This window comes from Oncorhynchus nerka, linkage group LG22 (assembly GCF_034236695.1).
Source record: "Oncorhynchus nerka isolate Pitt River linkage group LG22, Oner_Uvic_2.0, whole genome shotgun sequence".
Classification (NCBI taxonomy): domain Eukaryota; kingdom Metazoa; phylum Chordata; class Actinopteri; order Salmoniformes; family Salmonidae; genus Oncorhynchus; species Oncorhynchus nerka.
The window spans coordinates 44,603,905-44,620,127 of record NC_088417.1 but is presented as its reverse complement, the minus strand read 5'-3'; the positions used below and the strand labels follow the sequence as shown (position 1 = coordinate 44,620,127).

The following is a 16,223-nucleotide window of genomic DNA, read 5'->3' as shown; positions in this document are numbered from 1 at the left end:
ACTGTTAGTTACTTTCAGTTGGTATAGCCTACATGATCATTCCATTTAATTCCATTGTTTCGTTTAGCTTAATTTGCTTCCTCTTTATCACCGTCACGGCCTTGTGGTTGTTGCTGAGGATCATTAGCAACAGTTGATAATGTAAAAAAAGACATGTAGGCTAATTAAATTGTTATGGAGTGGAGCGCAGACCAAGCCGTAACAGTTTAAACACGACACATGGTGCCATACTGGGCTGTGTCATCACACAGTTCCATGGTTAGTGCAGGCAATTGACACCCCATTCTCCCTATTATAATTGTACATGTATCTATGTACACTAATCTTCCAACATTACCATGGGTTAAAGAACTGAAGTCCATATCGATACAGAAACACAACACAATTATTCTGATTTATTAAGAGCAAGTTGATTGACAAAGTCATGAAAAGTTGGAAGAATTTAATAAACCACTTTTGGGCTATGATTAAAAAAACTCAGTGACCATAGGGTTCTTGGTCACCTCCCTGACCAAGGCACTTCTCCCCCAATTTCTCAGTTTGGCCGGGAGGCCAGTTCTAGGAAGAGTCTTGGTGGTTCCAAACTTCTTCCATTTCAAAATGATGGAGGCCACTGTGTTCTTGGGGACCTTTTTTGGTACCCTTCCCCAGATCTATGGCTCGCCACAATCCTGTCTCTATTGACTATTCCTTCGACCTCATGGCTTGGTTTTTGCTCTGACATGCACTGTCAACTGTGGGACCTTATATTGACAGGTATGTGCCTTTCCAAATCATGTCCAATCAATTGAATTTACCACAGGTGGACTCCAATCAAGTTGTAGAAACATCTCAAGGATGATCAATGGAAACAGGATGCACCTTAGCTCTCATAGCAAAGGGTCTGAATACTTATTCAAATGTGATATTTCAGTTTTTTATATACTTGCAAAAATGTATAAAAAAAACTGTTTTTGCTGTCATTATGAGGTATTGTGTGTAGATTGATGAGGGGGAAAAAAGTGAAACATTGACTTCAATTGAATCACACTACAACGCTGATCTTCGGCGCTACAGATTGAATCCAACCACTACTGTACAGATGTGGACCAGGATAATGAAGAGATTTGAAGTCCGGAACATTGAAAACAACAGGACAAATACTTTTTGTACAGGTCACAGCTTGCTTTATTTTTCATCTCAAAACTATGGGATGCACACTGAGAAACTACTCCAGGCTTTGCTACATATTATCTACCAAAATCACAATAGTTCAAAAAGCGTTTTTTGACAACATAAAAAAAAAATGGTAACAGAACAAAACTACACAGAGAAGCTTATCTAAAAATGTATCTAAACATTGCAGAACCAAGAGTTTTAGCAAAGACGGTGATATGCACACTGTTCCCCATAATCTCCACGTCTTGGGTATTTATCCCTAGCTAGGTCCACATATTCATGTTGTGTACAGTATCTGGACTGTTTTCTAAAGCAAAACATAACTGGCAATAAGGCCATTTTTTTTCTCTCCCATTGAATTATTTTTAAAAATGCCATGAAACCTAGCTACAACAATGCACACACAGAAACTAGCATGAATGCATTGGGCTTTATACAGCTTGCCTCAATGACGGAACTATGACATACAGTACAGTACCTTGAAAAGTGTTCAGTTATCAAACCGTCATGATAGAGAATACTTAGCTAGCTTTGCTCAGATAATTCAGGAAATCTATTGTATACTGGTGTTCATGTTCAACTTCCATAGACGTACAAATCGATACTCACTTGGGAAAACCTTTTTTATAAGAATGTATTCCAGTATGATTATGCACAGAGTGACATAGATAAGCCTGGACTTGAATCAGAAACATGTTCCTAGTGTTTATCATTAAATGCCTTCCACTACACACAGTCATGACACTACAGGAGGCCTAGCAGATAACAGGCGCACGCATCTGAAAAATGAAGTTTGACTCTTGTTAGTAGCAGCTCAGAAAAACTGACTCTGAGTGGATTTCAACATTGACTCGTGCCTTTGTACAAACAGTTGTTTGATATCAAATACAAAACAGCAATAACAAGTTTTTTAAAAATAGTGATGATAAATAATAAATACATAGAGGGATGAGAACAGAGACAGCCGGGAGAGAAGGGAGATTCAGATACGGGCAGGAAGGCGGGTGTGAGAGTACTCTGAGCCGAGCAAGACACTGGGGAGACGGACACTCCCTGTTAAAAGCTTGGAATGAAGACGGGCAGACGAGGTGGGGTTGGTGGGAGGGTTGGGCAGGCAGACTCAGTGCCCGTCTGTGTTGGGCGGCTTGGCGTCGTGCGGGGCAGCGCCAGCAGGGAGCCAGGGAGAGACGGAGCGAGAGGTGGTCTGCTTGGCCATGCTGTAGTGGCTGATCACCGTATAGAAGCGCCCTCGGGAGTTGGCATCCTGAGCAGTGTAGTAGGCCTCCAGAGAGGCAGGGATGCACCGCTTATGCTGCAGGGGGGAGAGAGGGAGAGAGTGGGGAGGGTTCAATATCATACTCTCCTCATTTACACACTGTTGCACAGCACTAAGGGCTTTTTCTGGTGAAGAGTTATTTTTTTTCCTCTGGAGAGTGCAGTGGCTGTGTCTAGATTAGATCTACTTCAGCTAACATGCCTGTAGTCCACAGCAAAAACCTCCAAAGGTGACTGTACAGACAATTAACCAGTGTAGTTGTAATGCTCTGTCCCAAATAGCACCCGATTCCCTATGCAGTGCACTACTTTTGACCAGGGCTCTATGGCTCTAGTCAAAAGGAAAACACTATATAGGGAATAGGGTGCCATTTGGGCCCACTCACCTTGTATATGAATCCGTCTGGGCAGCTGTGGTCGTAGGTAAACGCCTTGTACACCACCAGGAACACTATGCAGGCCAGGAAGGCCAAGGCCAGGACTATGAGGATAGTGACCTGCGAATGAGAGATACACACCATTCAATTTAATAGCTGCCGGCGAAGTCAGGTTTCCTGTCAAGGCGGAAGATCTAAAACATCTTAAAGCAAGGTTCTGTTATTTAATAGATTCGATGGAGTTTGACACTATAATATCGGTATATGTTCAAAAGAGCACACAAACAACTACTACCATCATTTGTCTGGTGACAAGGTGAGAGAAAACAAGTCAATTTGCAGGATATAACTCATCATCATTTGTCTCCAGAAATGCCATCTGAGTAGAGGTAGAACGTGTTCATTGCCTGCTATATTAAAGCCCAGTGTAGACAAACAGATTCAATAAACACCTTCACTAATGACATTTTTCACAACCTAGCAGCCAAATTGGTCACAAAATGCAGTTGAAGCATAACCACATTCCTAAAAAAGACAATCCAATATGTCAGAATACATTACTTTCAATAGAGTGATCCAAATAAGTACATCTATAGAACTACTTGTTGTAGAAATTTGGTGCTTCAAATGTGTATTTCCCTGGTAGACAAGATGATTTTATAGTGGGAGATTAACATATAACAGGACCGATTTTCTCCCTTGTTCCTCCTGAATCTATGATTGGTTAATTAACATTATGCAAATGTGTGTCAAATGATAGCTGAGAGATGTTAGAATGGTTTTGCAATCTGATTACTTTAGAGAGGAGTGCAAGAACGTGTACACACGGCAAAGCTCTACCATAATATGTGGTGGTAGTGCAGTTAAACTCTGGTTTAGTACAGTGTCAAATCAAGGGACCGAATGGCTATTTTCATCCTCACTTCCACAATTAATCATATTGCACCATAAAACCATTTCCCCGTTTCCAATGGCCTCCCTCCATATCGCCCATCACGCCACCTCGGCAGGATGCTAGGCTAGGGGATTTACATGTAGGTAGCGTGCTGATCAGCAGAGATCAGAGTGATTTGTAAAAAGGGGAGCACAGAGGCTAAATGACTATTGACTTAGGTGTTAATGTGAGGACACATGTTTGGTTCTGTCAGAATGTTCATTAAATTACATTTGCTTACCACACACACTGAACATGTGAAATGGCTGCTTAAAGCGTATTAGGGCTTTATGACGTATAAACACATTATTCCAGTACGGGAGTGTTTAAGCATTCAATTGATAGCTTTTAACCTAGATTTGTAGTGTATTGATAATATTGACAGAAGCGTGTGGTCTATTAATATTAATGATGAACTTTTTACATTATTCATAAACTCAATGAACCTTAAACCTCACAGGATTTGGTTTAATGCCATAACACTAATTTGACATGCGTAGATATTGGATTTTCTTTATCTATCTATATGTCCATATCTACAGTACCAGTCAAAAGTTTGGACACACCTACTCATTCAAGGGTTTTTATTTATTTTTTACATTGCAGAAAAAAATAGTGAAGACATCAAAACTATGAAATAACATATACGGAATCATGTAGTAACCAAAAAATGTGTTAAACAAATCAAAATATATTTTAGATTATAGATTCTTCAAAGTAGCCATCCTTTGCCTTGATGACAGCTTTGCACAATCTTGGCATTCTCTCATCCAGCTTAATGAGGTAGTCACCTGGAATGCATGTCAATTAACATGAGGGCTTTGTTAAAAGTTCATTTGTGGAATGTCTTTCCTTCTTAATGCGTTTGAGCCAATCAGTTGTGTTGTGACAAAGTAGGGGTGGTATACAGAAGATAGCCCTATTTGGTAAAAAAAAAAAAAAGTCCATATTATGGCAAGAACAGCTCAAATAAGCAAAGAGAAACAACAGTCCATCATTACTTTAAGACATGAATGTCAGTCAATCCGGAAAATGTCAAGAACTTTGAAAGTTTCTTCATGTGCAGTCGCAAAAACCATCATGATGAAACTGGCTCTCATGAGGACCGCCGCAGGAAAGGAAGATCCAGAGTACCTCTTCTGCAGAGGACACGTTCATTAGAATTACCAGCCTCAGAAATACAGCCTAAATAGACGCTTCACAGAGTTCAAGTTACAGACACATCTCAACATCAACTGTTCAGAGACTCCATGAATCAGGCCTTCATGGTCGAATTGCTGCAAAGAAACCACTCCTAAAGGACACCAATAAGAAGAGACTTGCTTGGGCTAAGAAACACGAGCAATGGACATTAGACTGGTGGAAATTGGTCCTTTAGTCTGATGAGTCCAAATTTGAGATTTTTGGTTCCAACCGCCGTCTTTGTGAGACGCAGAGTAGGTGAACGGATGATCTCCAGTTTCAACTGTTCTGCCTTACTATTATTTGACCATGCTGGTCATTTATGAACATTTGAACATCTTGGCCATGTTCTGTTATAATCTCCACCCGGCACAGCCAGAAGAGGACTGGCCACCCCACATATGCTCTCTCTAATTCTCTCTTTCTTTCTCTCTCTCGGAGGACCTGAGCCCTAGGACCATGCCCCAGGACTACCTGACATGATGACTCCTTGCTGTCCCCAGTCCACCTGACTGTGCTGCTGCTCCAGTTTCAACTGTTCTGCCTTATTATTATTCGACCATGCTGGTCATTTATGAACATTTTAACATCTTGGCCATGTTCTGTTATAATCTCTACCAGGCACAGCCAGAAGAGGACTGGCCACCCCACATAGCCTGGTTCCTCTCTAGGTTTCTTCCTAGGTTTTGGCCTTTCTAGGGAGTTTTCCTAGCCACCGTGCTTCTACACCTGCATTGCTTGCTGTTTGGGGTTTTAGGCTGGGTTTCTGTACAGCACTTTGAGATATCAGCTGATATACGAAGGGCTATATAAATACATTTGATTTGATTTGATCTCTGCATGTGTGGTTCCCACCATGAAGCATGGAGGTGTGATGGTGTGGGAATGCTTTGCTGTTGACAGTGTTTGATTTATTTAGAATTCAAGGCACACTTAACAAGCATGGCTACCGCGGCCATCTGCAGCGATACGCCATCCCATCTGGTTGCGCTTAGTGGGACTATCATTTGTCTTTCAACAGGACAATGACCCAACACACCTCCAAGCGGTGTTAGAACTATTTGACCAAGAAGGAAAGTGATGGAGTGCTGCATCAGTTGACCTGGCCTCCACAATCACCCGATCTCAACCCAATTGAAATGGTTTGAGATGAGTTGGACCACAGACTGAAGGAAAAGCAGCCAACAAGTGCTCAGCATATGTGGGAACTCCTTCTAGACTGTTGGAAAAGCATTCCAGGTGAAGCTGGTTGAGAGAATGCCAAGAGTGTGCAAAGCTGTCATGAAGGCACAGAGTGGCTACTTTGAAGAATCCTAAATATGAAATAAATGTATGAAATATACAGTGCCTTGCGAAAGTATCCGGCCCCCTTGAACTTTGTGACCTTTTGCCACATTTCAGGCTTCAAACATAAAGATATAAAACTGTATTTTTTTGTGAAGAATCAACAACAAGTGGGACACAATCATGAAGTGGAACGACATTTATTGGATATTTCAAACTTTTTTAACAAATCAAAAACTGAAAGATTGGGCGTGCAAAATTATTCAGCCCCTTTACATTCAATGTTGAACTAAATGACTAATGATGATAAATACAATCCACCTGTGTGTAATCAAGTCTCCGTATAAATGCACCTGCACTGTGATAGTCTCAGAGGTCCGTTAAAAGCGCAGAGAGCATCATGAAGAACAAGGAACACACCAGGCAGGTCCGCCCCCAAGTGGTAAGAATGGTGGTAAGAATAGGCAACAACATGTCTGCCAATCTGACCCTTAACACTGGGGCCCTTCAGGGGGTGTGTACTTATTCCCCTCCTGTACTCCCTGTTCACCCACAACTGCGTGGCCAAGCACGACTCCAACACCATCATTAAGTTTGCTGACGACACAACAGTGGTAGGCCTGATCACTGACAACGATGAGACGGCCTATAGGGAGGAGGTCAGAGAACTGGCAGTGTAGTGCCAGGACAACATCCTCTCCCTCAATGTGAGCAAAGCTAAGGAGCTGATCATGGACTACAGGAAAAGGCGGGCCGAACAGGCCCCCATTCACATCGATGGGGCTGTAGTGGAGCAGGTCGAGAGTTTCAAGTTCCTTGCTGTCCACATCACCACCGAACTATCATGTCCAAACATATCAAGCCAGTTGTGAAGAGGACACGACAAAACCTTTTCCCCCTCAGGAGACTGAAAAGATTTGGCAATGGTCCCCAGATCCTCAAAAGGTTCTACAGCTGCACCATCGAGAGCATCCTGTCCGGTTGTATCACCGCCTGGTGTGGCAACTGCTCGGCATCTGACCGCAAGGCACTACAAAGGGTAGTGCGAAAGGCCCAGTACATCACTGGGGCCAAGCTTCCTGCCATCCAGGACCTATATAGTAGGCGGTGTCAGAGGAAAGCCCATAAAATTGTCAGAGACTCCAGACTGTTTTCTCTGCTACCGCACGGCAAGCGGTACCGGAGCACCATGTCTAGGACCAAGAGGCTTCTCAACAGTTTCTACCCCCAAGCCATAAGACTGCTGAACAATTAATAGAATCACCACCAGACAATTTACATTGACCCCCCCTCCCTTTTGTACACTGCTGCTACTCACTGTTTATTATCTATGCATAGTCACTTCACCCCCACCTACATGTACAAATTATATCAACTAACCTGTACCCCCGCACTCTGACTTGGTACCGGTGCCCCTGTATATAACCTCATTATTGTTATTCTTATTGTGTTACTTTTTTATTTTAGTCTACTTGGTCAATATTTTCTTAACTCTTCTTGAACTGCACTGTTGGTTAAGGGCTTGTAAGTAAGCATTTCACGGTAAAGTCTACACTTGTTGTATTCGGCGCATGTGACAAATAAAGTTTGATTTGATTTGAAACGCTTAAAAGACACACCCTCGTCCACTTACCCTCGCCTTATGCCCTTGGGAGACTAACCGTCGCCATCTTGGAGGGTGGTCCAAATGATTAGACAAGCAAGGGAAGATTGCAACGTAAGGCCCCTCAGCCCTCGTTTTTAGTCGGCTTTGCGAGTGTACAATTATATTCACTCCGGGCCTGAAACTCCCCATAATTCAATTCGCGACATTTGTACATCCGCTGAGAAAAGTCTGAGACCTTAAAAACAACATCATTGCAGAAGTCAACATACACGTGTAAGTAAAAACAAATGCAAATAAGTTGTGCTACTTATGCACATGACGGCACAAGCATGTCCCATAAAAAGTACATGTTTTTGTTTGGTTATCTTTTGGAAATTGTAGAAAGAACATTTTCCTTCAGAAGTTCCAGCTAGGCAGGCTTAACATTAGTTCGCTAATTAATATGCTAGCTATCACACAGTAGGCGTATATTCGTAATTATATATTTAATATAAGTAGACATGCAGTCATAATTGACTGAAGCACATATAAAGCAAGCACAAGCTACCGGTGGCTGAAAACACAATCATCGCGGAATGAACGAGTGATGAATTTATGGCCAAGGGTGGTCCATTTCAAATGAATTCCTTCCTCCCTCGCCCCTTGCCCTGCAAGTGTATACTCGTCAGACATCATGTTACGTCATCAGAGTGTCCACTGAATTTGAGGGCTGAGGGGGTAGCGTGCGTCTTTTAAGTGTTTGGACAGCAGACACGGTCTATTTTGCAATTGAAGCCCAAGAAGGCAGCTGCAATGCAACATTACAAAATATAGCTGCAATACAACAGTCCATAATATTGGGTCGCGACTCAATTGTCATTATCAATTTTGGGTCCCCAGGCAAAACCTGTTGAGACCCACTGCTCTGGAATACTATAGTAAATACTACAATATTATCCACAAGAAAACTAGTAGATTGTACAATAATGTCCACAAAAACACCAAATGTTTTACCTGTAGTAAATACTACAGTATTTCATTTGCATATACCCTGTCCATAAACCCTATCCTGCATATATCCTCCATATCCCATTTTTTTTTTTTACCTTTATTTAACTAAGCAAGTCAGTTAAGAACAAATTCTTATTTTCAATGACGGCCTAGGAACAGTGGGTTAACTGCCTGTTCAGGGGCAGAACGACAGATTTGTACCTTGTCAGCTCAGGGGTTTGAACTTGCAACCTTCCAGTTACTAGTCCAACGCTCTAACCACTAGGCTACCCTGCCACCCCAAAGTGTGCCACCCATAAGTAAGAAGCTTATATGCAAAGTATAGATTAAATATTGTCTTCCCTACAGGTTACAGAAAAGATCTGAACTATCAATTCAGGCCACAGTCCTACCTACATACAGGTTATGGAACCTTAATTACTATAGTATATACACTAGTTTTACTACAGGCAAGTCCAGGAGCCAGTTGCAGAGGGAAGTGTTTAGTACCAAAGTACTCAAAGTGATGAGCTTTGAGGGCACTATGGTGTTGAACGCTGAGCTGTAGTCAATGAACAGCATTCTTACATAAGTGTTCCTTTTGTCCAGGTGTGAAAGGGCAGTGTGGAGTGTAATAGAGATAGGATCATCTGTGGACTTGTTCTATCAAGTTCATATTTATATCCAAAAACCTCAGTTTACATTGGTGCCATGTTCAGAAATGCCTCCAAAAACATCTGGAGAAATTGCAGAGAGCCACATCAAATAACATAAATACTCATCATAAACTTTGATGAAAGATACATATTTTACATAGAATTAAAGATAAACTTGTTCTTAATGCAACCGCTGTGTCAGATTTCAAAAAAGCTTTACGGCAAAAGCACAATATTCAATAATCTGAGAACAGCGTTCAGCCACAAAAGCAAGCCATACATTTACCTGCCAAGTTCTGGAGTCAACAAAAGTCATAAATAGCATTATAAATCTTCACTTACCTTTGCTGATCTTCGTCGGAATGCACTCCCAGGACTCCCACAAGAAATGTTTGTTTTGTTCGATTACGTCCATATTTATGTCCAAATACCTCCGTTTTGTTCGCTCGTTTAGTTCACTATTCCAAAGGCACAATGCGTGAGTGCAAAATCCAGACAAAAAGTCAAAAGAGTTGCATTAAAGTTTGTAGAAACATGGCCCCATAGACACTGAATATTGGATAGGCAATCACCTAAATGAAACTACAATCCTCAGATTTCCCACTTCCTGGTTGGATTTGTCTCAGGTTTTCGCCTGTCATATGAGTTCTGTTATACTCACAGACATCATTCAAACAGTTTTAGAAACTTCAGAGTGTTTTCTATCAAATACTACAAATAATATGCATATATAGCATCTGGGACAGAGTAGCAGGCAGTTTACTCTGGGCACGCTTTTCATCCAAACGTGAAAATGCTGCCCCCTATCCCAAACAGGCTAACTAACCTCCAGACAAGCTTCAATGCCACACAACTCTCCTTCTGTGGCCTCCAACTGCTCTTAAATGCAAGTAAAACTAAATGCATGCTCTTCAACCGATTGCTGCCCGCACCTACCACCCGTCCAGCATCACTACTCTGGACGGTTCTGACTAAGAATATGTGGACAACTACAGATACCTAGGTGTCTGGCTAGACTGTAAACTCTCCTTCCAGACTCACATTAAGCATCTCTAATCCACAATTAAATCTAGAATTGGCTTCCTATTTCGCAACAAAGCATCTTTCACTCATGCTGCCAAACATACCCTTATATAACTGACCATCCTACCGATCCTCGACTTCGGCGATATAATTTACAAAATAGCCTCCAACACTCTACTCAACAAATTGGATGCAGTCTATCACAGTGCCATCCATTTTGTCACCAAAGCCCCATATACTACCCACCTGTACGCTCTCGTTGGCTGGCCCTTGCTTCATACTCGTCGCCAAATCCACTGGCTCCAGGTCATCTACAAGTCTTTGCTAGGTAAAGCCCCGACTTATCTCAGCTCACTGGTCACCATAGCAGCACCCACCCGTAGCATTCGCTCCAGCAGGTATATCTCACTGGTCACCCCCAAAGCCAATTCCTTCTTTGACCGCCTTTCCTTCCAGTTCTCTGCTGCCAATGATTGGAACAAACTTTAATAATCACTGAAGGTGGAGACTCATATCTCCCTCACTAGCTTTAAGCACCAGCTGTCAGAGCAGCTCACAGATCACTGCACCTGTACATAGCCCATCTATAAATAGCCCATCCAACTACCTCATCCCCATACTGTATTTATTTATCTTGCTCCATTGCACCCCAGTATCTCTACTTGCACATTCATCTTCTGCACATCTACCATTCCAGTGTTTAATTGCTATATTGTAATTACTTCGCCACCATGCCCTATTTATTGCCTTACCTCCCTTATCTTACCTCATTTGCACACACTGTCTATAGACTTTTTTTCCTACTGTATTATTGACTTTATGTTTGTTTATTCCATGTGTAACTCTGTGTTGTTGTATGTGTCAAACTGCTTTTCTTTATCTTGGCCGGGTCGCAGTTGTAAATTAGAACTTGTTCTCAACTATCCTACCTCGTTAAATAAAGGTGAAATATATATATTTAAATAGAGTTGGTTGAGAGAGGTCTTAGTGCCAACTTCATTCTGTGGTGTTAAATTGACAGCTAGGAACTATATAAATGAGAACTCTCTTGGTAGATAGTGTGGTCTACAGTTTATCATAAGGTACTCTACCTCAGGCAAGCAATACCTCGAGACTTCTTTAGACATTGAGCAACAGCTGTTGACAAATAAACACACACACCCCCCACCCCTCGTCTTACCAGAGGTAGCGTCTCTGTTCTGCCAGTGCATGGAAAATCCTGCTAGCTCGATATTGTCCGTATCTTCGTTCAGCCATGTCTCGGTATGACATAAGATGTTAGTTTTTTTCTTCACGCAAAAGGTGGGAATCTGGGCCTGTTCCGGTGAAAGCAGGATATCCTTCTCGACGGACTCGTTAAAGGAAAAAGTTTCTTCCAGTCCGCGGTAAGTAATCACTGTTATGATGTCCAGAAGTGTACACAATAAGTAAAGAAATAAGTTACACAAAACGCAAAAAAACGAACAAAACAGCACAATTGGTTGGGAGAATGTAAAACATCTGCCATGCTCTTCGGCGCCATCTTCTGGACCGCAGATTCTGTCTCACAACGTACCCAAACCAGCGGTGTGCGTGCGCCATTGTGCGCAAATTTATTTTGTCCCCCCACACAAAACGCATTCAAGACACGCAGGTTAAATTTCAAAACAAACTCTGAACCAATTATATTAATTTGGGGACAGGTCGAAAAGCATTAAACATTTATGGCATTTTAGCTAGCTAGCTTGCAGTTCCTAGTTAATTCGTCTTATTTAGCTAGCTTGCTGTTGATAGCTAATTTGTCCTAGGATATAAACATTGAGTTGTTATTTTACCTGAAATGCACAAGGTCCTCTACGCCGACAATTAATCCACCTATAAAACGGTCAACCGAATCGTTTCTAGTCATCTCTCCTCCTTCCGGGCTTTTTCTTCTTTGCACTTTATATGGCGATTGTCATCTCAAGTTACCACGACAACCGACCAAACTCAGTTCATCTTCCAATCACCCACGTGGGTATAACCAATGAGGAGATGGAACATGGGTACGTGCTTCTATAAACCAATGAGGAGATGGGAGAGGCAGAATTTGCACCGCGATCAGCATCACAAATAGAACCGACTTCTATTTTAGCCCGTGGCAACGCAGACGCTCGCGAGCAGTGTGGGTGCAATAATTGAGTAACGTACATGTTTACATTTGTTTTGCGAATCGAGTGGTGTGGTCAGCATGTCAATGGGCTACTATTATGGTATTAAAGAAAGTCATTACACAGCCATATTAACAGAGAAAACATTTATTATCAATTCAGGAGAATAAGCCATTTAATTAGGCGACCAGTTCAGGAGTGGGTGTAATTAATGATCAGATTCAGAACATGACATCGAAACCAGTCCAATAATGTTAATGAACAGTAACACATGCCAGTGTTTAAAATCGAAGAAAAAAAACAATCATTAGGATTTGGTCATCATAATTACCATATGAATAGCTTCACAACCTTGAAAAGGTGTATATTTTTAACTAGTTCAATAAAATGTCATATGAATGTCAGAATTAATTAACAATAATAATTAACATACTGAACAATAACTAATGTATCTGTTTAGTTATTGTGTGTGTGTGTGGCCTATCAGTGGGAATCCTGGGGGTGTTTCTTCAGTTTGATAAGTTTATTGATGTCTGGGGTGATGGTTGACAGGGCAACTCGGAGGTCATGCTGGCTGTCCAGTTTGTTTCTGCTTTTTGTTTTCAGCACGGCCATAGCAGAGAAGCCACTTTCAGAGATAGGTAGTGCTAAACGGTAACATGATTCTTATTGCAGTGTCATTTCCGGGAAGCGCATGCTCAGTCCACGTTCAAATGACAGCTCCACCAGCTGATCGTCTTGCTTGGCAACGTGATGATTCCCATCTCCACTCGTAAGGAGTCCTGTACACAGTCGTCTCCTGTTCTCATCCGGGAAGTATTCAGAAAACTTTCCCTTCAGCTTGACAAGATGCTGTTTAACAGTTGTTTTCAGTGTGCCGCTGTGCACTTTGTTGATCAGATTCTCAATCTCGAAATCAGCATTGGGGAAACATGTCAATCCTCCCGTTAGAAATATGATTTGCCCAAATGGTAAGCTTCATCTTGAAGGCATCCACGTTGTCCCTCTGTTCAAATTGACTGTGCCCCCGTCCCTTGCTTTGACACATTGAGCGAATTCAGATTATTTTAAAAATCTGCCAGGTAGTCAACCTTCGTGAACTACTCCTCTCAATCGAAATGTTCAGCCCGAGGTGACATGTTTTCCAAAAGAAACATAGCAATCTCCGCTTGAAGTGGGTATGTGTGGGGCGAGAACGTTATTGTTTTGGTCAGTGAGTATGTGCAGTGCGAAAACCCTCTGAGTCCGAACGTAGCTAGCCATTTCATCACTGTGGACGTTCTGCACGTGCAAAGTCAGCAACAATAAGCCGTACAGCGCACGCACCCTGTGTGTAGCAGTAACGTTCTGTAAAGTCAGCAACAATAAGCGGTACGGCGGTATCCTTTCAAAATAAATGTTGAGGTGCGGCGGTTACCGTTCAAAATAAAATAAATGTTATATATATATATATATATATTCTTGCACAAGTCTTGCGACCCCTTCAAATCACTGACCCCCCCAGTTGAGAATCACTGTTCTAGAGTACACTACAACATTCTATAGTAAGTACTACACATGATCAAGGGATACTACAGTGTGTAGTATACTATACAAGGGGAGGGTCTAATCCTGAATGATGATGGGTTAAAACCGCATTCCAGTCAGTTTGTATTCCAGAAATTACCACCGGCTAAATCTATGACGTTGAAATGCTTATTTACTCCGTTCCATCTGACTGCGCAATCCACTGTCTCATCAGCCCAGCCAGGCAATTTATGAACTATAAAAAAAAATATCTTTACATTATCTCACATTTCTTTTAGACTAACATTTAGTTTTCACCAGTGGAGATTTGTATAAACCTTGCTGTATGTCTCGCCGAATTTTGCAAAATTGTTTCAATATTCAAATTCGATCACCAGCTGTCCCATAGTAACGAATGTGTCAGGAGTCAGGAGTCGGTATGAGACCTATAAGCAAGCAGCTTTTCTCAGCCAGTCAAAATTATGAATCAGCATCATTTTTATGGATATATACAAAGAACTATCAATAGAAAACATGTAAACGAAACAAAGTGCAGCTAGTTTGCAGTCTTCCCAGCTTCAGTTTGAAGTGATTGTGTTAGCTGTGTTGTTGGCTAGCTCCTCTGAACAACAGTGTCCTGACGAATGAGCACATTTTCTGCGCCAGGCGAAATCACACATCATTAGCTCATTGTTATGGATGTATCCAAATAAATGTCACTAGAAAGCAGCTTAAACAAACGCAAATGCAGCTACTTTGCTGTTAATCTGGCTGCAATGTTTGATGTGACTGTAAATTAGCCGTAGTTGGCTAGCTAGCAAGCAAGGGATAAGAACGTTGCCAGCCAGTATGGCAATGGAACATTTAGAACGAAAGACAGGGTCGCGTCCCTAGATACAGAACAATACTGAACGACTGGGTCGCTTCTCTGGCAACCGAACCGGTATAACGAACGACCAGCCGGGTTGGGTAGCAACCCTAGATTTGTGTCAGGACTATATCTTGTGGAAGGACGAAAAAGTATGAATAAATGAATATGAAATATGAAAATATGTCAATCATTATTTGAATATGTTGGTAACCTGTTGTATAAAAAGGTTGACTTGGTCTCGGGCCTAACAACACCCGTGCCAATATATCCTCCAAACACCGGCTTCTCGGGCATTATCACTTAATTATTCTACAGAATTCTGTAGGAAGTACTGTAGTATTCTTCAGTAAACTGTAGTATTTTTTTCGTGTGGTTATTGGCAGATGTGTGCTCCACGCTGACACTGGGTTAATTGAGAATTGAGAACCTCTATTTTGCCTGGACTTGCTTGGACTGTAATGGGGATTACATTGGTGTGCAGTGACAGATGACCCTGTGCCATCAAATTGGCCCATTTGAAGTGCTGGTATTATTTCACTGGGATAGTCATGGGTCTGGTATCTGTACCGCCATGACACCGTTTGTTTTGTTCTGTATTTTGATTAAATACACATGGTTTCATTTTCCAAAGCTTTTTCCGGCTAGTGGCAATGCCAAAGTGTATTTGTCCTTGTGCCAATTGTGGGCCTACATGAACATTCCCTTAGCACTTAACTCTTCAATGAGGTCAGGGAGGGACGTCATCAAATGAGGTCAAATTTGCCCCGAACATTGCAGCTCTAGTCTAGTTAGTGCAGACAGACATAGGCGAGACACTAGACCATCTGCTCGCCTCTCCTATGCCAGCACTGTTTCTCCGCCTGGATGTTAGTGTATTACTCTGCCCTGCTGCTGAGGCTCAAGGTTGATGTTTCTACTGCTGTTGTTGTTTTCGGCGTCATAATCTGACGTCAGTATAATCCATATAGACGGAGGCTCATAATCCCCCAGCAGCAGTGGGATTTATTCACTGGCTAAACATCCCTGGAGTGCAGCAGGGTGGATGTGGTACGGTGCTACAGTAACAATACAGTCAGTGGTACAGTACAGAGAGGGTGTGTTCTTCAGCTGGCCACGTTGAGGAAACAAAAGACAATCCAAACAGATTAAAGAGTCAGACGTGATTGTGTCGCTCTCCCTGAGCTCCCTGAACTGCAGATGTCCATACTGTGGATGGCTGGACATCTCAATGACTCCGTTAACCGCCCACAACA

The 16,223-nt window shown here is 42.0% G+C and overlaps 1 protein-coding gene across 2 annotated transcripts in view; it reads right to left on the bottom strand.

The window, feature by feature from the left end:
• Positions 1 to 2,080: 2,080 nt before the first annotated feature.
• LOC115105241 (neuronal vesicle trafficking-associated protein 2-like) overlaps positions 2,081 to 16,223 on the bottom strand; it is a 32,529-nt gene continuing 18,386 nt past the window's right edge. The window contains exons 4-5 of one of the 2 annotated variants that reach the window (XM_029627018.2): positions 2,820 to 2,930; positions 2,081 to 2,470 (exon numbers count right to left, since the gene is read on the bottom strand). In XM_029627018.2, the coding sequence (XP_029482878.1) occupies positions 2,279 to 2,470; positions 2,820 to 2,930 (303 nt within the window). In that variant the 3' untranslated portion in view covers positions 2,081 to 2,278. The remainder of the gene's footprint in view (positions 2,471 to 2,819; positions 2,931 to 16,223) is intronic. The other variant, XM_029627019.2, reaches the window with a different exon arrangement.